The sequence below is a fragment of the Ambystoma mexicanum genome, chromosome 2q, assembly GCF_040938575.1.
Source record: "Ambystoma mexicanum isolate Mex_15411 chromosome 2q, UKY_AmexF1_1, whole genome shotgun sequence".
Taxonomy (NCBI): Eukaryota; Metazoa; Chordata; class Amphibia; order Caudata; family Ambystomatidae; genus Ambystoma; species Ambystoma mexicanum.
The window spans coordinates 496,559,929-496,586,102 of NC_090924.1; the positions used below are offsets into that span (position 1 = coordinate 496,559,929).

The following is a 26,174-nucleotide window of genomic DNA, read 5'->3' on the forward strand; positions in this document are numbered from 1 at the left end:
GAGCCCGAGTTTACTGAGGAGGAACTACTGGAAAGGGAAACGTGCGAAAACGATGGTGCTTCGGACGGCAGTTGGCAGGACGAATCAACGGATGAAGACACTGGACCTAGTCGCATGGACAGTGTTTCCACCTCTTGCACATGCAATCGGTGCGAGCTAATGCCAACCGAGGAGGAGAACTGCTGCTGCTGTGAAAACTCGGGATGCGTGGCCTACATTTCGGAAGGCGAGCCACGACCGCAATGCATCACCGAGCTGCCAGACTTAAGGGCAGCCTGCCTCACACGGTCCGTGTTGAGGATAATGAGGGTGCTTATGCACGAACTTCGTGCAACTGTTCGTCCTCGCAATCCGAGTAACGAGTAAGTATGCTCTGCTTGTGATGCCACTACTATTTCATAGTCGTCTCCTATATCCAAAATTACATCTACATATCATTGTAACGCATAAAAGTCATTCAATAGTGTGCAGTGTCTAGATAGCATTTGTCCGAGCAGAATGCCATTAGTTACAAGAATTGTCATTGACAACAAACGTTTAATAAACGTATCTTGGTCATTTAAAAACAGTTTGTATCATTCTTTTTCACAGGTGGTACAGGCTGGTGGCCTATCGTTCCTTTACATGGTGGCTTCACGGGAGGCTTGGACACCGCGTTTGAAGAGTAATAACCACCTGTGCCATTCGTGCCATAAGACAAACTTTCCCCAGTGACAGCAGTCAGTAGAGGGGATTTTCCCCTCGCTGTGCTGCAACCTGACCTATACAATGTATAAAGTTTTGTATTTTTGTGCCATCAAATTGAGATACAAAATAAAACACCACATATTTTAACGGTCGTCTTGATTTTTTAAATGAATCAAGTGTGTCTCCATTCAGCAAACTTCCGTGCCTTGTCTGCAGGGCCACTGGGCCATCCATCCACCCCCTCCCCTATCAAAGGCATTTCGCACCCGGGGATGAGCGCTGCCATGGTGTGCCGTCAGGGGCGATACAGCCAAGATGCCAACCACCATGTACACTTCAAAAGGTATCCCACGCCCAGGGGCCATCGCTCACATGGCCTCCTCAGACCCCGTGTGTCCGGCCAGGACCCCCTCCCCCCTTCACGCTGGCCGGCCATCGGCAAATCACATAATACCACGACACACACGTCATTCATTCACAAACACACCCCTGTTTCTAATACTTTATAAACCACTTGATATGTCTCATGAGAACATCTTTGTGCTTTGCAAGTCAACTCCTGAACGTGCTACCTGAGAACCACTAAGATCTATGCTAATCTGCTCATCGTCATGCTATCCGCGAACTTCTGTGACCGCTTCGAGCAAACTCGTCAGTGTGCTACCTGTGGCCATCTACCTCTTCTCCTGCAACATACTGCTTGGCTTGCTGAATTCAACTGTTTGTTGGTGAAGGTAAGGCCATGTATCCTAGTCATATTTCGTTGATTTTTTAATTTCTATCTATTTGCGAGTAGAGCACTCAATAGTGCTATGTTCATTGGTCTCATTGCTATTGACTTGAGTTTCAATTGTTATGCTATCAATAGATCTATTTATTTTCATCTGTGTCAATTATTGCATCCTTCGGGGGTCCAGTCTATAATATAAGCACGTTTCCTTCTCATCCAAGACAGAACATCCAAGGGACGACTCACATGTTCAGAGTTTAGTCACATCATTTATACATTTCTGCAATTTATGCAAATACTAAGCCGCACATGATGAACTGGTATAGTTCCGGCGACCAAAACAAACCTTGCATTGAACATTGTATGGTTCATTTACTTTTGTATCACATTTTTATTCATCAAGATTGTAGAATGTCGATATTTACTTTTCAGAATTTTCAACAATGCCTGCCTGTTCGATTAGCGGTTGCCCTTCGAAGACCCATGCTAAATCTGAAGGCACTACAATGCATGTATTCCCGAAAAATGTTGATCGAATAAGAGAATGGGTCAGACATTGCGGATATCCACTGCATGAGCTTGAAAGTAGAGTCCAACAAGTCTTTGAGGACAAGAAGGGCGAGCGATACCGCATCTGCAGCCGGCACTTTCTCTCGAACATGTACGCCACATCTTGGGTAACAAAGAAGAATAAACGGCGAACAACACGAAAATTGCTCGCAAACCCTATTCCCACTCTATTCGTCCACATTCCGCCACTGGTGAGTCAAGTGTCCGGATTTAGCTTTAGGCCTTGTGGTAGTGTGTAGGTAGCCGAATGGATTAATTGATATTTTAGGTGTTGTGTCCCTTGTAATACTTTCGACATTGATCTGAGTGTATAGCTTTTTGAATAATGGCAATTTTTTAATATTGGCATTTCATTATCAAACAAACAATTTACCTTTGCAACTGCTGGACTATCCCTTGAATCTGAAGCAAGACCATTCTACATCCGTGACGTGCTCGCAGTTATCAACCACTTCTAGCGCGTATCAAGTAATCGTACTTGGCTATTCCGCTACAGAGTTATGCATGTCAAGTAATAGTTTTTATGTATTGTGTAATTATTTTACCAAAAGTTTGGTTAGTGCTTTCTAATTGATATACACCTTAGTTGTCGTCCACTGGAGTTTGTTTTCAGTTATAATTAGTGTAATCCATACGAATGCAAGTACTGTCTTTCAGGGAGATGCAGAAGCGTCCGCCACATTGACAATATCCCTAGATGTTCTTCAGCAGCACAAGGTAGGGATACCGACAGCTCCATCGAACTAGATCATCAGAGCTGGAATACTTGTCATTTCATTGTTTTACACAATGTTTCATTCGTGGTTAGCCATTGATATGTACCTGTGCGGTCGACCAAGTGTGTGTTATGTTTTCAATATTGTAATCCCTACTAATGCAAGTACTATGTTTCAGGCAGTTGGAGCGTCAACCCCTGCACTTGATGCAGAGCCTGACATTCAAGTAATTCCAGGGGAAGTGGAAGCGGGACCTTGCATATACGAATCGGCGCAACAGCTTTCGGAAGTGCGCACTACATTTACAACATCCCTAGATCTTCTTGGGCAGCACGAGGTATGGATACTGACAGCTCCATCGAGCGCGATCATATAACGTGATTCCATTTGCTATACTTTCTTCCCTATTAACGCAAGTACTGCGTTTCAGGGAGACGACGGAGCTTCCACTAAAATCACAACATCCCATTTAGATGCAGATCGAAATAAATCGGAGAAAAAAAGTTGATTAAATCTGATCATATTTAGATATTCCTTGATTCTTCTAGACAATGCATTAGACAATGCATTATTTGTGGTTATCTCTTTATATGTACCTGTGCCGTCAACCCCAAGTGTGTGTTAGGTTTACAATATTGAAAACCATACCAATGCAAATACTGTGTTTCAGGGAGTTGCTGATGCCTCCTATCCAATACAATCATTCATGGCAGTCCACGCGGAGCCAGCGGTATGGATACTGACAGTTCCATCGAACTAGATCATCAGTGCTCGAATACTTGTCGTTTGATTGTTCCACACAGTGTTTAATTTGCGTTTAGCTATTGAGATGTACCTGTGTGTTCGTCCTCACGTGGGTTTTAGGTTTTCAATATTGTGATACATAGTAATGAAAGTACTACATTTCAGGGAGTCGATGGAGCGTCATTCCGTGCTGTCCATGCGGATACAGAAATTATAGTCGTTGCAGCGCAAGAGGAAGGGAAGACATGCGGAAACTAATCAGAGCAACAGCGTGCAGATGTTGGAAGTTCGAGTCAAGAAAGTTGCAAAGAAAAGAAACAAAAATAAGGTTAGTTACAAACAGTTCATAATTTTAGAAATTGTTTTCTGCTGGGGTCTATATTATGTTTTTTTCCTGTCAATTGTACTATACTTTATCTTGTGTTTAAACTGAACATCCCTTTTCCAATCTGTCCTCTAGTTACCCATGGGCGTACGAACTATACATACACAGACAGTGAAGCAAATGAGATGTTGCTTGCCAGACCATTTACACTATGGAGGAACTATTAATTCAGACGCGACGTGTTGAGACTCGAGATGCTTATGTCCAATGGCCAGAACATGAATTGAATGTGTCCGGAGAATCCAGTAAAGTTTTATTGGACCATTACTACATTGCGACCGCACCGCCACAAGAAGATGATACTGAATGTAATGAAGATAGCTCTGAAGTAGTCGCAGATCAATTCACACAATCTACACCCGCCAAAAAAATGACACCCAAAAAGCTGTCAACATTGTTGTGTTCTCCCATCAATGTTGAGGTAGCAGATGTTGAAATGACAGAATGAACCAGCAGCAGCATTCACCGACGCATCAGAACTTGATATCAGCGACATTTCTTTCAATTGTGGTGATATGTCCTCAATGATACAGTCCGAAACAACTTTGACGCCGGATGACAGTCTAATGAAAGAGGGCAAATACATAGTATGCGACAGTTGTTTGATGGATATTATAAGTATGCTGAAATGTGTGCATTCCAAGAGAGGGAAAGTATGTGGGAAGCCATTGATTCATGTGACTGGTCAAAAACAAGGCAATAACGTCAAAATACATGCCGCCTGTAGATTAAATCATACGTTCTCATGGTCTGCCCAACCGATGCTGGGGAAACTGCCAGCAGGGAATCTACTGTGTGCAGCTGCCTCACTTTTTAGTGGGTCCAGTTTTAGAAAGTTAGAGTCTTTCTTTCAGTTTGTGGGACTCCATTTCATTTCTAAAACGCAGTACAACAAATTCCAACATGATTATCTATTTCCGGCCATTAGTGATGCTTGGAAAATTGAACAATTGTCTCTAGCAAGTACATTCGAAGGCAAATGATTCAGGCTAGCCGGCGATGGACAGTGCGACAGCCCTGGATTTTCTGCCAAGTACTGCACCTACCACTTTCAGGACATGGATAGTAAGAAAATTGTGAGTTCGGTGGTCGTGCAGGTAACACAATGTAAATCCTCAGTGGCCATGGAGAAACTAGGATTTATAAATTCATTGGAATATCTACAATCGAGGGGAATGTACATCGACCTCATAGCCACGGACAGACACGTTTCAATTGCCAAGATGAGAGAGCAGTTTCCACATATTAAACCTCAATTTGATTTTAGCAAGATGCCATATGTCAATCAATAAGAAAATCTCGACTGCAGGGAAAAAAAAGGTTTGGAAAGTATTTCACAGTGGTCCCAGTCTATCAGCAACCATCTTTGGTGGAGCTCCAAAACTTGTGAAGGGTCAGTGGAAATCCTACTTGAAAAATGGCAGTCACTGATGCACCACTGTACCAACGTTAACCGCTAGACAGAAAACCAACATTTCCACCAATGTTAACATGGCCCTTTGTCCACAGAGGAGACACGGAAGAAGTGGTTGATTCCATCTTCACTTACACACAAAGCCATTGAGAAGATTGTTTGATAAAACTATCAAGAGATTTGTGGGGACTGACAGAATTCTGTCACACAGGAGGTTTGGAAGTGTTCCACAATAGGTGCCAAAGTACAGGCCAAATCGATTGCATTTCGGTATACAGGGCATGAAACATAGGACTCTACTAGCGGTCTTGGCCCATAACAAGAATGTGTGCCGTGAACAATCTAGGACTACGGGAAATGTAGGGATGCCCTGCTACACTACGGCCTTTGCAAAAAGAAGTAAGAAATGGGTGGTGAAACCAGTATGAGGAAATGGAGTTCGACTTTGTTAAAGGCCTTGTTACTGTACTAGAGAAGCACAGACATGGAATTTTGAGCGTTTCTGTGCACAGCACTGATGCATTGCCACCCAACATTGCCACTGTGCCATGTCCACCCAAAGCAGTGCTCTTTGAGAAGTACAAATCCCGGTTTAACTGATTGTAATCCGATTGTCTTTTTGAAAATAATGTTATTGTACAGTGTGCATACAAAGTATGCCAACCCTAACCCCTCCCTTCACCATCCTGGGTGGCGAACAACATGGGTGTCATCTTTGACTTCTCCCTCTATTCACCTCATATCGCTGACCTTGTGAATATGTGCATGTATATATTTTTGTTGCTGTAACTAAGTTTTGCAATCTCATGTAAATGCTGCGCACTGTTAACCGAGGGGAGGCTTGCGTATTGCAAATAATAAAAACAAACAATAAATCTCACTTTCAACTCAACTCCTCGGGTACTTTATACTTTCCCTGACCTTCCCCCCAAAAAGTCAATGTCTCCAGTTATGGTTCTCTAGGGCTGCAAAGCTCGCGGACAATGAGGAGAAAATTGGGGGCCTTAGAACGCGCCAAGCGAGGCGTTGCAGATGGGAGAAGCCAGTTCGCATTTGCACATTGAGGCCTAGTACAAAAATGTCGAAAATTCAAGTTCTCACAGATGGCTTTACACGGGATGTTGCAAAGTAAGAATGTATGCTCATGCAGATTGAAGGTCAGCGGCTTTGATTTTTTGCTCGCGGGCTGAAGAGGCCCGCGACTCGCACTGCCAGTATAAGGTTCTATTGTTTTTGACCTTGAGAGACAGGGACCATGCCGAAAGGACTTCATTTGAAGGAGGGGTGCAATAATGTAAGACGATAAGACTGAAAATTCTGAAACTAGACAGTTTCATGTTAGTACAGTATATGAAAAATTGTTGGCACAAACAGTGGGATTTACGGACTGCATTACGCAGACACAATGGAAATGGCAAATCTAATGTAAGTAACTCTTTAGACGCTTTTGTACCGGAATGAAGAATGAATGAATGAAGAGCAAGTAAAACGTTTGTGGGATCGTCTTTCTAACGGGAACATGGGCATGCATGTGCCCATTCGACACGCATGTAGACAAAGTCGTTTCTCAGTGGTTCAATGCTAAAAAAATTACATTGTGAGCTTACTCAATTTATTTAGTTAGTTTTCGCATTGCTTTTAGAGCCGAACATACTCCATTGCACTATCCTCGCAAGCAAATAGTTTCAGCTCGGCTGCAATAAATAAAATGAATTATAGTAATAAAGATCGGCTGGTGAGACTAATTTCAATTTTTATGTTTTCTAAACAGGCACATCCAACCATACTGCTACTGCCACCCATTCCAGACGCCAGATTTTTCAATCGCCAGCTGCAGCTTCTTGTAAACAACTGCACAACGTTGACCATTTTATGGGACGATCGCCAAGGGCTCATATGCCCTTACGCAGTACTAGCGGCTAGAAGCAACATATCAACCTTTACGGTGGCCTAGTGCCTAGTTGATGGAACAAGGCTGTAAACAAAGAGGGGGGGGTCCTGCCTATGCAACTGCTATTCCTTTGCACATTATTCAAATGCAGTTATTTATTCTTGTGAGGCTGCCTGGCAGCATATCATTTACTGTCAAGTGTGTTTACCGCCTCTGGCTAGTGCCCCCAAAACCGCCCCACAATGTTTTTTCTTTTCTCATGTTCTTTGGCCAGGTTGTTTGAGCCTTCTCAGGTCAGGAAATCACTAATATAGTTGTGTATTTGATATGAAAACTCTGGTTCAAGTCTGCTGTGCATGCATGAGTGAAACCCACAGTGGTCTCAGATTGGACCAGTGCTGGCTGAGTGGTGCAGATCCTTACCATTAGTGGGCTGGTTTTGGGATAAGAGGACTCATGCAGCCATGCCAATAGATTGGCGTTGGAGCCAAGTATCCCGAGTAGCTGTGCATCAGACCCAAAGCCCGTTGCCAACTTCTGAAGAGGCCCAGTGATGTTGCCTTTACTTGCCCCTCTGCTGGACTACCCAATATGATCTGCGGTGCTTCAACCCCTGGACTAGTGAGGCTCAACACCTCAAAGCTGTTCTAAGAAATAGAACAAGCATCTTACTTACCTGCAGAATTCATGAGAAGTCTTCTGGAATGTTTTTCTAAATCACAAGAACCTTTCCTACCTTTGTCCACTCTGAGAAGAAGCTCTTGTGACTTTTGGCCACAAGGCCTTAGGGCGTCCTCGCATCTACTATCCTTAGGTTCTCTTCTCAGGTGGCCAGGGAAAGGCCATTGCTTGGGGATAAGTGTCCTCAGTTGAGATGCAGCACCTCAATTCCAGAAGCAGTTATGAGGTACTGCTATCCTTGACCAAGACAACACCAGGAGATATCCATCTAAAAGCACCAAAAAGAGGATGAAGAAGAGGGGGTTTAAGGGTAAAGTACGGGAGACAGATATCCCCTTCCCTACTAAACACCAATATAACCAATACAGCCTTTATAGTCTATTGTACAACATCTCCCCTCTTTTCCCCACACTTTACATATGACAGTACTGCGACAATGAAGAGGCGACTAGGAGTAATAAACACTAGTAGTTCCATTCACCACTCTAGTACTGGGATGAGGAAGATGCTTGCCAAGTACTGTGAAGGTCAGGCATGTCCCTTTAACCATGGTCAGGCAAATACAATTGGGACCTTACACCTGCAACCGGTCAAGTGGTAACATGTGTATACAAGGATGCAGCAAAGAAGGGACCCGAGAGGAAGACAGGACGCCGGGAGTAACCCCAGAAGGCCTGTGGAGCCCAGAGCGAGGGGGGGGGGGCCTTAGACTGCCACAGGTGAGAGCCTCCGTGATTGAGAGAAGTAGCAGGAGGTGCGGGAAAGGGAAGAAAGGACAGGCACCGTCTGTGTTAAGTGGAGCAGAGCTGCCAGCGTGTGCTGGGAAGCACACAGAGTGCAAACCGGGCTTGCAGAAACCAGCCCGCCAACCTGCGAAGCAGAGACGCAGCGGAGCCGCTGGAGAACGTTGAGTGCAGGGGAATGGCACTCTAAACCGGGGCGCTCCTAGGAACTACACAAGAGTAACAAAGTTCCGAATTAAGCTAAAAGGAGTACCAAACTGAAGGAAAACTTGTAGCAAAGCGAAACCTTGCACATAGAAAGCCTAGTTGAATGCAACTGTGTGGGCAAAGCGATTAGCTGATAAAAGTCAAAAAGGGAAGTTCCCATTTGAAAACAAGCTACAAAAAAAAGAGCGCAACTGAGTGCAACAGAAAGGTGGGAAACCAAAGGCTACCACAAAGTGACCAATAAGAACGGAGGCAATGTGGCATGGCTAAGGACTGGCATAAGACGTGCAACACATTATTGCAAAGCCAAAAGAGGCTGACACGGGAAAAGCTAAATGATTGCAATTTGTAACACAGGGCAAACGCAGAAGAACCTGTGTAGCCTGAAGAGCATAAGGGTCCTAAGTTGTGAACACCAGGGACATTGGGAAAAACACCAAGAACAAGCACTGCAAATGAACGGTTGATGGAATCCAGAAGGAAGGTCAAGTTGGCCTGTAGTTGTGTTGAACTTTGAAAACCGGAAACAAGCACAAGTTGTTGCGTTGTAGTCTTCGGTAAGGAACCCCAAGACTTGAGGAATTGCAGATGCTGTCTGGAGGACGGCGCCTCAATATCCTTTTCTTTTGAACTTGGGCAAAGGGAGATTAAAAGGATGCGAAGAGCTGGAAGAAGCTCAGAACTGTGTTAATCACCATTTCTTTTATTACTGACATCCCTACACATAGTTTAGCTTTAGTTGAGAGGGCAAGGAAAGGATTTGGAAACACACACACACACACGTTTGTTGAACTTTCTCACTCAGACCGCTTAGTTTTGTTCAGGTAGGGAAATCCCCACCTTGGCATAGGGCAAGTTATGCCTTCTACTATCCTGCCATTTGAATAAATAAATCAATTATGTTTCAACTTTTAATCGGTTGTCTGCGTCTTGCTTCATGATGCCTTCACAGCCCCATTCAACATAGGACTTGGGGTATTCTTGTGAACTAGTTTTCCTTACAAGTGTGCTAGTCAGTCCTGTTGCCCTGCAGGCACTTCAGCCTATGGATCCCAGCGATGGTTTCCCCAGTGTATGCTGCCTCTATCCAGCCCCATTTGCATTTTGTGTGGCATTTTTTCCTCAACACTTTGGGCCCTTGCCCAGTCCTCCCCAGCCTGGCCTGGCCCTCTTCGTTCCCCTCCCAGCGCGTCCACGAACAGATTGGGCTTTGACCCCCCCCACTTAAGTCAACCTATCAGGGCAGCCCCGCTGCCAGAGCAGCCAAATTTAACTTGCGCTTCAGAGTAGAATGTGCAGCACCTGAACCAACACCTTCCAAGTTGCTGTGGCTTCCTGTTTAGCTGGGCCTGATTATCTCTCTCACCTGTGCTCTAGGATCCTCAGCAGACCTCCCTGCAAACCCCACGGCCTGTGCGAGTATGCTGCTTGATGGGCGAACCTCTCCCCTTCATTCAGCTTGCGCTTTATATGTAACAAAGGGATCTGGTCTGTGAAAGCTTAGAGTGATCCTTTGCTTTCTTTGATCATACGATCCTCTATTTGCAAACTTATAAGAGACAGGTTTTGTCTGTGTTCAATGACCGTCTCCATTACATTAACTGGGCTTCCATTCAGTGAAGGGATAAAGCATGTCCATTGCTTCTACACAGCCTTAAACGTGCACGTGCTAGTCGCATCTATTGGTGTTTCCTGTCCTTTGACTGCTTATCAGATGTAAATGGTGTGAAGGCATGTTTTGCCACTGGTGCATCCCGTTTCAGACAGCAAATTAACACTTGCGGTTTGGTTCTCTGCTGGAACAGAAAGCTACGATTTCCTGGCCTCTTGCAAAATGTATTTTCTGAAACAAGTATCTTGCATCTGCTCTTTGTCAAAAGAATGTGCATTATTGGAAAGCATGTGCGTTTATTCAACGAACATGTGCAGCAACTTGCTATTGAATGTTTTCGCCTGATGTGTACAAAGCTGTCTTACCATGCTTGTTATCCATGACAAAGCGAGCACAGTGAAGGCTCATGAACCGAGCCCCCACATAGTCCCGGGCAGCAAAGGATTACAGCACACTAACTCGAGCAACAGCGCGCCACACTCCGCCACATTCACACTGCTGCAGCTGGGTGGAGGGAGGTGCAACCTTGTGACAGGAAGGGCTCACCCAGGCTGCAGATCATTGCAGCGAGAGGGACACTCCCAAAACGCCCTCCGGAGGCACACAGCAGACCCTGATGGACAAAAGAAGCAGCGCGGGAGCGAAGCGGACCCACAGGCCACATGGAGCCTAAGTAGGAGAGAAGTGGACAGGCTACAGTATCCCGTCAGACGGACCCAGCACAGGCTTCCTCCTCTGCAGCAGGAAGGGCAGCTGACAGCCCGCAGCTGGACGGGGCTACAGAGACATTCAAGGATCACTGATGCAAACCCCGGTAATTACCCTCCCCGGGTCCTAAACCCCCACCCAGCCCTACCTCATCAGACACTAGGTCCAGTGGGGACAAGAAGCTCAGATCCCCAGGCACGGATCCTCGGGCAGGCCGTCCCATTGACTGGGAGATTAAGGCACCCAGCCGGACACAAGGCCACACACACCTAAACACGGAACACAGCACGCAAGTGTGCTTAAAAAGGGGCACACGGGTCTATTGAGGGACACGGGCCCAAGGTGACTCCGGCAGCCAAAACCTTTAAAGCCCAGACCTGCGGAAGCATATTCCAGGCAATAAATGCTGAGGTCCTGGGAGGAGGGGACTAGCCGACACTATGTCCCCTTCACAGCTGCCAATATCCCGCACATGGATTCCAAGCACACATGTGATGCGGAAAACCTAAGCCCAGAAAAGAAAGCTTGTGAGACAATCGTGGGGCATTCCAATATAAGCTGAACCACGAGATCACAACTAATGTTGGGAAGTAAAGGTAAAGCAGCGGCATACAGAAAAGCAGCCCCAAATTCCCCACTCGGGACAGCACCATCCAACGCTGCTGGTCTAGCAGCTGAGAAGCCTTAAAAAATATAAAAATAAAAAATATTAATAAATAAAACAAACAAAACAGAACCTTTAACCACACAGGAAGGGGACCTTAATACCAAAACCCCCAAAATGGTCACCTCAAAAGAGGACATGGAGGCCTGCTTCCATGAGGAAGGATATCTGGGAAAATGGATGGACACAACCAAAAGGGTCCTATAGAAGGTGGTGGAGGACAAGTTCCATCCACATCGCCCTCGAGGATCTGGCAAGGGCAACACACAACATCGAGATGCAATGCTAGGACCCGGTGAACAGGTCCTACTGATCTTATATTTGAATACAGAACCTCTCGCAACCAGTGGCAAACTCAGACTTATGGTCACTTGAATTTTTGAAGATCTGCCCGACAAGGAGCATGCCGGCGACATCTCGATAGACTGGGTCCACAGAACAGGCCCGAAAAGACAGGAGCCAGGCTCCAGAACAAGGGACGCGGTGGCTGCTCTGGCAAGATACCCGCAGAATGAGGCGATCCTCCACACAGCCCGCCGGAACCCATACACTACAACTACCACCTATCACAAGACCTGGCCCAATCTACACTCCACAAAAGAAAGGAGGACATGGGGCCAATTCTGAGACATCTGCAGGCCAAACAGATAAATGGACCTTTCCCTTCGGCTGCCGTTTCAATGGGAAGTCAGACGGCACAGGATCGCGACACAACAGGACGGACTACAAATTCTCCATCTTGAGGACACCACCGAGACTAGGAGATCGCTGCGACGTTGACACCTGGAGCCCTGGGAATGGTCACAAACTCAGGACGCTGACGTCTCCTGTACCCACTGATTCACCAGAAGAACCACCAGGGGACAAAAGAAAATTCATAACAAACAATGGGGCACATTCTCAATCTCCCAGACTGCCTTTTAGCTCACTAATAGTCTACTCCAACACTTCAGGGAACGGAGAGCGCGAGGGAGCACACACTTGGAATCTCAATAAGGGCTTTAGTACGACCCCACTGGTTGGCCCTGGGAAGTAAAGTGGGTCCATCCACTGCACGTATGGCGTGGGAGACACATACCCACACCAGGGCAAGGGGGAGGGAAGACAAGGGGAGGGAAATGGACAGTTGGGAAGTTAGGGATGGGCTCAAGTTGGGGAAGGACCCTCAAGATACACCGATCCAGGGGCACCAGACCAGCCCTCACTTATGCTTACGTTACTCTCTCTGAACATACAGGGCTAAATACACCAGTGAAGCGGAAAAAGTTGGAAAGGATATTAGTGTATCACACACCAGATATTATCGCGCTACTGAAACCCACATTAAAAAAAAAAAAATGTTTTTTAAATGTTTGAAAACGGACGCCAACTACCTAAAATTGACGATTTCAGCAGGTCTTGCAGGCTAATGCCAAGGGCAAAAAAAATGGGTGGCAGGGGTGGGGGGGGGGCTGATTGCAGTTAAAAAAAAGCTTGCCACCCAGATCTGGTCCACTAAAATAAAGAGGGGAGATATCTCTTTGTAGTATTGCGAAATGACACATACATCCTCACACTCGCCACAGTCTATGCTCCCTACACAGGCCAGAATCCTGAAAGGAGTAGAGGGGTCCTCTCAGACCTAGAGGGGTTTGCCCAGGGGGGAGACAATACTGATGGGGTACTTCAACCTAGCATGGGACGCCAAAAGGGACAGAAGCTCCAACGCACAACGCCTACAGCCCCCACTTTCATCAGCCCTGCAACGGAGGATGGAACACCTGGCACTGCACGATGTGTGGGTTACAATAAAGGGAACAAATCCAGGATAAACTTTTTACTCCCACTTTTTCCGATAACCCTCTCAGAACACGCCCCAATGGCATTGACACTGAAGTTTGTGGAGCTGGGCCGATCCTAAAGAAGGGCTAACTGACACTATTGTGCGGGTGGAGGTGGGATCCAAAAATCAATATATTTTAAATTGAGGCGTTGGAACATCTGAACCAACGATACGGGACGCTTTTAAGGATACCTCCAGGGGAGAGCTGATAAGGCAACAGCGAGCCCTGGAAACCTAATTAGAAAACTATCTCCAGGATGTCATGGATAAAATGGAGCACAATACCTCTAGGAAGCTTTGGAAAGAGCATCAGTATATCAGAGGGCAATTAGATCTCCTCCATAAGGAAAAAGGCAGAATGGAAACATACATGCCAATGAAGCAGACCAACTATTGGCAAGACAACTCAAGCAGAAGATGGCAGCCCATACGATCAAGGGGATCACTACCCCGAAGGGCGGCGTGGCTCATTCTACCCCAGACATTGCGGCACAGTTCATTACCTTCTTCACGGAGCTATATAAAATCAGACAATCCAGATGACACTCCAGAATGACTACCTTAGGACACTCACCCTTCCGAAGATCTCCCAAACAGATTGTGTAGCATTAGACACAGATATTACACAGGAGGTGGCAATCCAGGCAATAAAGCGCCTACCCAGGAATAAAGCCCTGGGCCCTGACGGAGATATAGCAGGGTTCTACAAAGCATATCAGCACATCCTGGCCCCTAACGGACATCCCTCTTCAATTTGTACGCACGAGCAGGATGCATTACCCCCTCAATGGAAGAGGCCAAAATACTCTCTTCCCCAAGCTGGACAAAGACCCAGCGCAATGTTCGAACCACATAGCACTGATCAATTTAGATGCGAAACTCTACACCAGAATCCTGGAACACCTACTATCACACATGATTCACCCAGATCAATCAGGATTCATCCGTCACAGACAAACACATGACATCAGGGAGGTCTGCCATATGCTAGAAAAAAAAAAAGAAACCCTGCGGGCCTCCCCTCTCTGGACACCAAAAAGGCATTCGAAAGGGTTGAGCGGCCCTTTAACAATCTGGGGAAGTCGGCCATTTGCCCAAAATACATGGCCATGGTACGTGCAAACTTCAGGGACCCAACCTCACGACTACTAGTGAATGGAGAACTATCAAGTCCAATTAAACTAACAGTTAAAAGGGTTGCCCTCAATCACCACTCCAGTTTGCCATCTACCTCGAGCCCTGTATGTCTACAATCCGCACTAACGACATCAAGGGCATACAGTTTGGGCGGGAAGAACACACAGTAATGGCTTACGCGGATGATATGCTCTTGCCACTCTGACCCAGAGAATTCCCTCTAGGTGGGGATTCGGGAGATTCAGGGAAGTAGCGGGACTGAAAGTAAGAAATAGTGAACCCAACAATGACAGGGAGACAATCTAAGACAAGCCCAACAGCTATCCCAATTTTGATGGGTCCACACTAGTATTAAACTTCTGGGCTTAAGAATAACCCTCACATTGCAGTGCCTATGGGGCAAATTACCTTCAGGAGATGCCTCAACTTCTCAACTGAGGACTCAATATCCTGGCTGGGAAGGATTAACGCAATAAAAACGGCGGTCCTCCCCAGACTACGGTACCATCTCCAAGCTCTCGCGATAACTGTTCCGCTAACATTCTTCGGAGCAGTACACAAAATTATAAACCCATACAATTGGAATCCCAACCCCCCCCCGCCCTCCTGGGGTAGCAATGAAACAGCTCAAGACACCGACCAAAAGAAGGGGACTAGCCCTGCCAGACCTTTGCATGTACTATAGGGCCGCCCAAATCAGAGTCAAGATTGGCTATCTCCCGAATCAGGGAAGAAATGGCGTCAGATGTATCACCAAAGGGGGTTTGGGGGGGGAACAAAGACATTCGCCCAGTGTAGGGATAGACTTGGTGTTGCATCCCATCTGTTTGTTAGCTCCTTCAGCTACGTCACTGGCTAATGGATCCACTAGAGGAAGGCGGCCACTCGCCCCCTTAACTTGTTTGAAAGTTCCTAGCCACCAACCCAGGGGATAAACGTCTAATATCCAATATATACAGGATGGGGCACAAAGCGGAACCAGGCGCTATCCCAAAATATGTGAACACATGGGAAGAAACGATAGGGGAAACCATTCAACAGGAAGATGGGAAGGACTCTGGCGGAATATTCCAAGAGTGACTCAAGCAATGCAGAAGAGTTCTGGTATAACTTCTGTGGACATCTGAGCACGCATGGCTCTCCATCTAGAATGCAGCTACGGCTATGAAAATTTTGGTCTAGGTGGGTACACATCGAGTCTCCTGCACTAGCGCTATGCCATGACCTCCCACAGCACCCACCCACAGACCAGACCTCTTGGGTTGCATAATGGAGCCTAGCCAGCTGTCCTATGACCTAATTTCGGCCAAATGCACACATGCCATCTTAAAAAGTCCACTCTTGGAACATTTTCCCCATAGCTGGTCTTCGGTCCCAGAGGGCAATCCAACAACAAAGCGCACCGAGGCCAAACAAATGGCGCTATAAGAATGACTACTACAATACAACACTTCCATATCTTCCAAACTATGCACATGCGTATCCAAATACATCTGGTAGAGATTACCCATCTGTTTACAACCTGTCAGTATGTGCCATGTGGATGCCAGTATGTGCTTCTGCTGACACTCTACATCCGCTTTCGCCTCTCCATTTCCCCAGTCTTGGACCAGGATCTCCATTAGTGGTAATTGGTTCAGTCGCAAGAGCATAAAAAAAATCTTCTCAGTGCAGGGCCCAGGCACTTAATAAGATTTTGTTGGGGTATTAAAGATGCCGTTTGTATGGATGCAAATACCCCTCGAGTCAAGGTGGATAGGTGCAAGTGGTTTTGCCCCCAATCCCATCACCTTGTGGTGAATTCCTTGTTTAACTTTTATTTACCAACTTCCCAATCCGGAATCCATCCAACACGCACAAACAGGTCTTCCACATTTTGTCCAAAGGCCAGTCAATTTCCTGGATCCTTTTTATTCGGAATGGCTCCCATACAGGTCAACATAGAGCATTTAAGTTGTCTTCTGGCGTTGATTTACATAATGCCACATCGAATAAGGACCAAAATGACGTGGTGCCTAGTTTCAGGCAAATTGCTGTTACTGGAACACACGTAGCCAAGCTCAGGATTGGTTTCCACAGCCCACCCTCCAGTTTGTTAATCCAGTCCGTCTTGAGCTGGTACAGTGCTTCTAGCCCATAAGCTATAGCTGGGACCACGCACTGCCTATAGACCGATTATCCCTTTTAAACTATATCCAGCAGAGTCCTCTTCAAATTTCTCCATGAAGGTGGAAGTACATGGGCGCTACATCTTTTGTCTAGTTTAATTTCCATATAGTTGAAACCTATAATCATGCCTAGCTGTTTATATTCTGTGACTCACGAACCCCATTCATGTAACAGTGATTTTTATTTCCCTTTTTGCTTTCAATTATGTTTAGTCTTTTCTACCAATTCATACCTCTGGGCAAATTCATACAGTACCTGCGCCCAATTGATTTAGGCCCACCATGGTGTGCTCAAGTAGGACCACGTCGTTGGCATAGGATATCCAGTGTACATGGCTTGTCACAATCTTGGGGGGGAAAGCCATTCATACTGCTCAAGTATCCGGGCAGGCCAGCCTTCTAGAGGTTGAAGAGCATGGATGCAAGCACATCCCCCGCTGCTTCAGACCTTTAGAGGTGAGAATATGCCTTGTGCATGCGCCCGTGCCGCCCAACTTTATCCGGGCCGAGGTGTCAGGGTGGAAATCACGCAGTATACACAGCCAATCCTGCGGGATGAACTTCGCGCTAGGAGGTTGTGTACCGTACTAGAAGAAGCTCTGAAGCCTACATGAAAAGTTCAGAGTATTGCATGGCCGTCCACACATGATCTCATTTTATCTAGAATCACGGACCAAAATAATTGGCACGTTGAGTTTAATGATCTATAGTTATGACGTGTCACTTCTCTGCAGTTTTTTTTATCTGGAATTAGGATTGCTTTTTTCCAGCTAATTGGGATTTTTCCTTCATTACAGATCTTAATGTTAGCACCAAATTTGGCAAGCCACCGGTGACCCCTTCAGGTTCTTAATGTGTGTCAAGGTTGTAAAGGGCAAGATCATACGGTTTATTATTAATGTGTGTCAAGGTTATAGGGTAAGATGATTTTCGTACTAGGTTCCGCACTGGGCCGTTATTGAGAATCAGTGCAGTATACCTTATGTATGTAGTCAACCCAGGTTTGGTCGTAAACTCGGGTTGAGTAGTTTTCCTACTTTGTTACCCATATTCCATTGAACAGTCTCCATATTTTTGTGCGTCTGTCCTAGTGACAAACTTAACATATTTTCCCACCGAGTGTTCTTGTTGCTCGCTCATATTGCATCTTTTTACCCAGTTCCTATAAGCGTTCTTTTCTTTATTCTAGCTTGTACCGGGGTAATATCCAATTCATTCCACACAATGGAGCGGATATTTTGCCTTAGCTTGCATTTGGCATTTCTAATAACGGGGTCATAGATTTTAGTTTTGACTTCACCGTCTCTAAAGGTACATCCCTCTCCCACAGCGACAACCTCCCTCGTTGTCATGATACTACTTCATCACTTGCTGCCTTATGGCTCGTGCTGGGTAAATTGGATTATTTAAGTTTAGCAGCCAGATGTATGTTAATGATTTTAATCTGTCCATATCGCCAGGTGACCCGATTGCACCTAGAGTTTATCTCCACTCTTTTTTGGCGATGGGTTACTATTTATACCCAGTAAAAGGGTCATTATAGCAGGGTCATTGTAGCTGTTAAAACTAGTACATAGTTCTTGCACATATTCCACATCCCCGACACGAATAAAGAAATAGTCCAACGTGGCAGTTGCTCCATTTCCCCTCCACGTGTTCTGCCCAAGCGTTGTCCCCTTTCGTGGATCCAAACAGAGACTGCACTAGTTACAAATTTTAGTCACTTATTATCATGATATTTATTTTTTGCTTGCGGTTGTTTATTTTGTGGCAGTAGGCAAAGGGCATTTATATCCCCTCTAATGAGTACCATTGAATTATCCGCTTCCATCATTGTGTAGCCTATAGTATCAAATATCTCCGCGATAAGAGCTCCACATGAGGGCACGTATACATAGAGGACCAGGACACTTAGACTTCTACTCTATCTCTACTGCCAATACAACATGATCAGTAGCTCTAGTCGATTTTCCTGGCTGCATGATTTTTGTTTATTGCAATCAATAACCCCTCTGCCCCCCCCACACTCCTAACCCTCCAGGTAGGCCCTAATTTCCCTTAGTCCTGCATGAGCCACGATTCCTGTAAGGGAAACATCAAATAATAACGTATGGGCCTTGTCAGTGTCTAATAAATGTCTATGTCCAAATGTATTCCACGTTATCATGTTTGCACATTATGGGCGGTGTATTAAGTTTACAGGTAAGAATCCCGATAGCCAGGCCCATTCTATTTCTGTGGATTCGGATAGGGCCTCAGTAGTATACATCGTGACCCTTCTATCTGATCCTGTGGCGGTAATAATTAGACCTGGTCTTCCACCCCAGTTTCCCGTGTCATTTCTCTCACAAGTATGCGAGATTCCAATGGATACGTGGCTTGACTCCAACACTGATTCCACTTCACGGTATCTGGTTCATTTTTTTGTCGTCATGTAAATTAGTCAGCCCCAGTGTCGTAACATCATATACAATTTTTAACACGCGTTTCGTAAAAGGCTCAATCAGGTACAGTATTTTGTTCATAGCACTGAACAATTGAGGTTGGTACTTTAGAGCAGTTATACGTATTCCAAATATTTAGAGAGCAATACCCCCAGTTGGGGGATTAAATCGAATAGCCCCAAAATGGTTTGCCTGTCCAGCCATTTCTCTGTTGCACTTGGAAAAATGTTACTCATTCACAATTTCGTGACACCTGTCCGTTTGTTCTTCTTGCTATAGATATATGCGTAAGTAGATCATTCACTTCAATTATGGGTGGTGCTTTTTCTATTCTCTGATCAGAGTGCAACCCATCTACCATAATACTACTGGCTTCGTCCATTTCACTCAAGATGGCTGTTATCGTCATGGTCCTCAATGTTAGCAGGGGGTGTTACTCAACCAGCTAATTAGTATTCTAGTCTTTCGCCCTCCCACCCCCGACATTTCCATCTTCTATTATCACGTTTTCTTACGTTTAACATTATTCACGCCCCCTTCTTCAGTAAAAGCAATGCGCCCATTATTAACCTTCCTTTAACAAGCACGGATCCTCTGTGTTGTGTTCCTTTGTAGCTTTCCTCCTTTGCCTTCTTTTGGTGTAGGATAAATGCTGTCGTCACTCCAGTATTTGAGGTTGATCCCTGTTTTTTTCTGGCCATTGGAAGTTTTTCTCTGGAGTTATTGCAGCCACCACTTCCATTCTCTCATCTGTCAACCAGTCTCCAAAAGTTGTTCCTGAGGTCTTGAGGGTGATTTGAGGACCCCTGCCCTCTATGTGTTGCCATGATTGTACACATGTTGACACCAGACACGCGCTTGGTGGCTGAGGTCAGTAGTTTGGTCCTTCACAGGATAGAACCTGTTGTAACATAGTTACCCCGCTAAACCTGGGCGTTTCCATTTTAACCCTCTACATTACAGGGGCATATGATGGGGTCACCTATTGAGTGATTCCGGTTGCCCCCTTAGGTTGATTTCGACATTGGCCTTTACTGTGCCCTTTGGCCACTCCAGACTTTTTCATTGCACCAGCATCTTAGCGCCTGGATTGATGACTTTGTTGTGTCTGCTTCAAGGTACCCCGACAATGTTTTGCTCAGTCTTTTCACTAGGTTTCCCATGTCCCGATGAAACTACATTACACTAGAGTACATGCGCTGCACCGTTACAGGCGTGACGCACACAAGATGCACATTGTGACCCTGTGTGGTCTCGAGTGAGTGTGGGGCGATTGCTCCTTTACCTGTACCAAGTCAGATCTTCTTAATGACTCAAAAAACACATTGGTGGCATCATGTTGACAATGTAAAGAATAGAACATTGTCGTTTTTTTTTTGGCCTTACAGTGGTCACAATAACCATTACGTACATGACTAGTGCATCCACCAGCTATGGGTTTCTCATGTCTGCCCTGAAGAAGGCCGGGTGTTGCCAAAAACCGGATGGCCGAAACTCATGTTAGCAGTAGTTTTTTCAAAGTAAGAATTTGTCTGCGATACACATTTTTGGTGAAAATATCTCCCTAGGCCTCAATTTAGTCGAATGCCATGTGGTATATTAATTATTGGGGCACAATTTGAAAAAGTGAGGCACCAGATGGTATATATACACACACAGCATTTCAATAGGTTTCATTATTTTGCATAATATGATACATCAGTTTGTTCTCGTTGGTTTAAATCACTTAAGTGGGTGTTGGTGTATAAGAGTGTTTGAGGTTGACCGTTTGTTGGATGAGTGCGTTTCTTGATGACACACTTCTTGTGATATACTGATTCAATCCATGTAAGTGTGACACAATGTTCCCAACAATCCAGGCGTGGTACACTTCTTACCCCCAACAATACACCCCAGTGCAGCACACGGCCCACCATCAATCCATCAAGTGCGGCAGATTAATGTTTCTAACAATCCATCCAAGTGTGGTGCACCTCCCACCGCCAGCAATCCAAGATCTGAAAGGTACTCCAGGCCAGCAAATATTCTTTCAAAAATTGCTTGGCCAAATGTATACATTTACAAGCGTAAGGTTATTTTATTTTTATTATTGTATTTTACAACATAAGTCTACTTTTAATACATTTCCACTCTGCCATAATATTAACAATCCATTTCAATAAAAAGAAATAAATCAAGATTTTTCCACAAAAAAAAATATTTAAAATTGCTTGGATTATTTTTCAAACTTCGTCAAATGGGAGATGCATCCATCGTCATTTCTAATCAAATATTTCCCAGGAGCTATCATCATTTCCTTCTTCATATTTGCCCCACGAAATTAAGCACCTTCTCCTGACAGCACTCAAAGGATAATTTATCAATAGATGTTTTGCTGTCTCAATACGATTATCACCACAAAATCAGTCCCTCTACCCTTGGTATACCAAGTTGTACTCCTATATGCTCCAAAGTCTGTACTCTGTTAAATTTGACTCTTATATAGGTCCAAATAAAATCCACGTGTTTGGTATACACTGTGCTCCCGCTCGTCCAAGCAGGTACATTATATATAGTGCAGCAGTAAATGTACTTGCAAGGTCCACTAGGTTTTGTTCTGTACTATACACACACACACACGTAGATTCTCCTGTATCCTTTTCTTATATCCCCGAGTGTGATAACTCCAGTACTTCGTATGGAAACCTGTCTGTCTGCAATTATGCAAACATTGGTTGTCATGAAGAGTGCCTTGGCAGTGTAGGAAGAATGGAGACTACGCATTTCAGCATCTAGACTGCGCATTTCATCATTCACATTTAAGGTGAGGGTGTGAACTTAACTAGGGCCACAGGTGTGAGACTCACTGCTGGACTCAACAGTACGAGTATCAGGCTGAAATAGATGCCAATGCACAAAGCACAGAATATAAAATCACTTTGCTCAATGATGCTATTTTAATGAGCCGATTTGCATTGCAATATAGTACTAACATGAATCTAATATACTAATTAACCCAACAACATTTAATATGTAACAGATTCCCATAATAACATTTAGTGCAAATTAGACTATGAAATAAGCTTGATGCAGATTGAGCAGAATGCATGATGCTCTAAAAAATGGGAATTTAAAACGTGCAGGCTGGGTCTGGGTTGTAAGCTGAAAAATGTGCATTGTATTGGAGCAGGAAGCATGACAAAAAATGTAGCAAGTTGTATTCAGCAATGCAATTCGCACAATGAGAAAGGCACAGAGGAAATCATGTGATGTTTTAGTGGGTGGATCTGGTCAAAAGGAGGTGTTCTTGACTGAAAGGGTTTGGGGCAGTCAAAGAGGCATTCCTTTTCCCTTTTCTTGCACTCACTGATGGAGGAGCAGAAAGCTGGTGCAGTGCTCACTGTCTGCTGGGCTCTCTATCCTGGGTTGGCAATCTTTACAAGAGCTGCAAACTCTTGGGCGACCTTAACTGTGAATAACCCTGGACCACTGTCAAACTGAGTCAGGAAGATCACCAGTTTAACCTAGGTAATTATCTATTCATTGAGGTGCTGGTGAATTGAATGATAACATAGCACAGATTAGACACTCAGTTCATTTATAGGCACTGCATTAACTATGAGAATTTAAATGTCCACTCACCACTGGGTTTCTAGTGCTCTAGGTTTTTCTGTTATTCAAAGAATAGTTATCCAGCCAAGTTTTGTTGCGTAGCCAAGGTTGATTTGGCAGAGCTTGGCACATTATCACAGATAGAGCGTTGAAAGACACTGCAGGAAAAACGTTGCTCACATTGTGAATTACAATGTGGGTGTGCGTGTCAATGTCTAACTTGCATAATTCTAGTTTATGATAAATAAGTGCGAAAAGGCAATTTAGTCCCTTTAATTTGACAAGCACAGAGACATGGACATGCAGTAAGAAATATCTCAAAGCAAAGTAGCCGCAGTAGAAGGTTTTGTATTTCATTTGCATGCTTTACATTTGTTGAAACACAGCCAAAAGGGCACAAGAGTGATGTTGTAAATAAGGCATCAGAGGAGAGCATGGGCCATTTGAAATGAGTCTCACAACTACAAAAATACCACCTAGAAAAATACCACTGCATACTAGATTATAACCTCAAAATATATTCTACAGCAGATAGCTAAATAAGGATTTTATTACCAGGGGCTAAGTGCAGCTGCTGGGTATCCTGCATCACTCGGTAAGCAGGAGCTACCTCTGCAAACCAGGAGCCATTATATAGCGTCTTTCAAATTGAAATCCCACATAAGATGCAAACTACAAACTTTTGTCAATTAAATACCACCCATTCGGTTTTAAACTTTTATTCTGGATGTGTCCCAGAGCTCATTTATGCACACTGTTAATGTCAAATGGATATTATTTGTATGGCACCAGTGGGCCTGGAGAGCCAAATGTTACTTTTGGTTGCGAGCCTACAAGGCTCTCCTGGGCTACAACCATAGTTATAGCTCCCAGCTCACCTCAATTTCAATAGGACATCCCTCAGTGCCTATTGCAATGAAACAGGGGACGATTTCATTATTTTCCAACATAGAGCCCGAAATGATGGGGAGCTGGGAGTTATTTAGCTCGTGCTTCTAGCCTCGTAGAGCTTAGTTAGCTTAAAAACAAAAAGCAACCAGAAGCTATAATTAATTGAAGTGTTAGTGTGCATCTCATGTTAAAGAGATTTGGGTACTTGCTCCTGGTTCCCCAATGGTAGCTCCTGCCTACTGGGTGATGGACGACACCCAGGAGCTGGTTAAATCTTAATTTCGAACCCTGCGTGCATAGCAGTGATGGATCTTAGCAGTGTCGCTCATGATGTCATATCCCAACGAGATGAACTCTGGTGGCATGGTCCTGCTCAAAGGCAGGAGCCTCCGCAGAAAGCATCTTCCCATTCAAAAAACATCTTTAAGCCCCAAAGTTCAACCCCATATAAAATAAATCTGCAAAATATTTGTTAAATACAACTTGATAATGCAACCGGGTAGCCGCCTTTGTATGACAACCACTTAACAGCGTCTGTCACCTGCGCAGCAGTCCTGAGCTGTATCTGTTGGAGTTTACCATTCAATCTTCGATCAAGTATCACTCCCAGGTATTTGTAGCAATTCATTGCCTCTATGAAAAGCCATTCAGTGTTAAACTATACACCCCTTCCTGTATCGATTTGTAGGAGATAACACCATTTTAGTTTTACTAGTAGACAATTCAAGAGAGCTGGCAGCACCCTAGTTGTTAATCCTAGCAAGGCCAGGTCATCGGCATACGCGAGCCATTGTATGCCGACCATACCCATTTTGGGAGAGATGGACACTTATTCATAATCCCTTCACCCAAATAGGAGGCTAAATAGTGTGAGGGCGAATATGCATCTTTATTTTTAATCCTGTACATATATCTATCCATTCTGTCAGTGCCCCAAGTGACTCATTCATGAGTGCACACCCCCACCCCCAACAATCCATACAAATGCGGCACACCTCCCGCCCCCAAACCAGGATGTGAAAGATATTCCAGGGGAGCAAATATTCTTTCAAAACTGCTTCCAAATGCTGAGATTTTGGTAACCATAATTTACAAGTATAATGTTATTCTTCCGAGGATCACACGATCATCAACGTTTGAAATAAAACACGATGAACTACACCTCAACCGGAAATACACCGCAAAGCACATATATGTCGCGTTTTTATTGAAAGGAAAAAAGGATAACGCCACCATTCTGTGCTTTCCGTTTTCTGACAGCACAACCCTTTCGTGCGACATGGAGCCATATGGCCACTCTATAATCTGTTCAGACACTGCCAGCGCTCAGGTGCTCTTCCTCTAAAACACAAACGTCCCCTCGAAGCCACTCAAAAGTACTTTTCGCCAGACCACAGTGATCTACTGCCGACACAACAAGCCACCAATGTCTACGTTTAAATACATGCATTTACTACACAATGATTAACTGCCTATGCCTGTTCTCTTGACAACAACCCTTTCTCAAACAAACGTGTTCACCTCCGAAAGCTCCAGCTCCAGGGTATAATAGTTTGATATCGCGCAAGTAATTGAAAGCAGCACCATTCGCAGCCTCTTGCTATATTCCCCCTTCCCCCGTTCGTATCATTCTTACTGTAGACACGTCACACTCACCTTCTTCGTCGATGTCATCCACGAAGTCCTCCGGGTCACTGAAGGACATGCCGTCGTCCTCGGGCTGATCATCATCCTCTTCCTCATCATCATCATCCTCTTCCGCCTCATCCCCATTCCCATCACCGAGGGCGGCGGGCTCCAGTGCAACCTCGTCTTCCTCTCCGGACTCATCAGGTTCGGCTGCCTCTCCACCGGATCCGGCCTCCGCTTCCACGGTCTCAGGCGGCTCTACTGTCTCCGTCATGCCTGTCTGTGGTATTAAACTGGACGCGTGGTCGGACTCTTCACCCAGTCCTTCGACCACAGCGTGAATCTCCTCTGTAGCAATTTTGACTCAATAACTTAATATTTGGCCGTGATGGAATCAGTAGGCCATGTGCGCTACACCCGGCGCGAGACTGTAAAGGAACGTACCAAAGTGCATCGCGCGGGGGTTAACGCTTTCCGACAGTACTCTTGGCTTCCATCTCTTGTTCCCTGCTACATTTAAAAAAAACGAAAAGCAACTTTCATATTAAATAACTGCTGTGTTAAAAACACATTTACCGCAACTTTTAAGAAAACGCGGTACATTTTTATAAAGACAAACCACCCTACATGCAGAACGAATTAGTTCAGTCCAACATGGAAGCACACGCCTTTTCTCATTGAAATAGAAAAAGGGCAAACCTAAAACCGTACACGTCACCATAGAGAAAGCCAGACTGTCA

At 45.0% G+C, this 26,174-nt stretch overlaps 1 protein-coding gene across 1 annotated transcript in view; it reads right to left on the reverse strand.

Annotated features, from left to right (window-relative positions):
* Nucleotides 1–25,879, reverse strand: part of EIF3B (eukaryotic translation initiation factor 3 subunit B) — a 356,055-nt gene extending 330,176 nt beyond the window's left edge. The window contains exon 1 of the mRNA XM_069647617.1: nt 25,462–25,879. Within this exon, the coding sequence (XP_069503718.1) occupies nt 25,462–25,708 (247 nt within the window). The 5' untranslated portion in view covers nt 25,709–25,879. The remainder of the gene's footprint in view (nt 1–25,461) is intronic.
* Nucleotides 25,880–26,174: the final 295 nt, after the last annotated feature.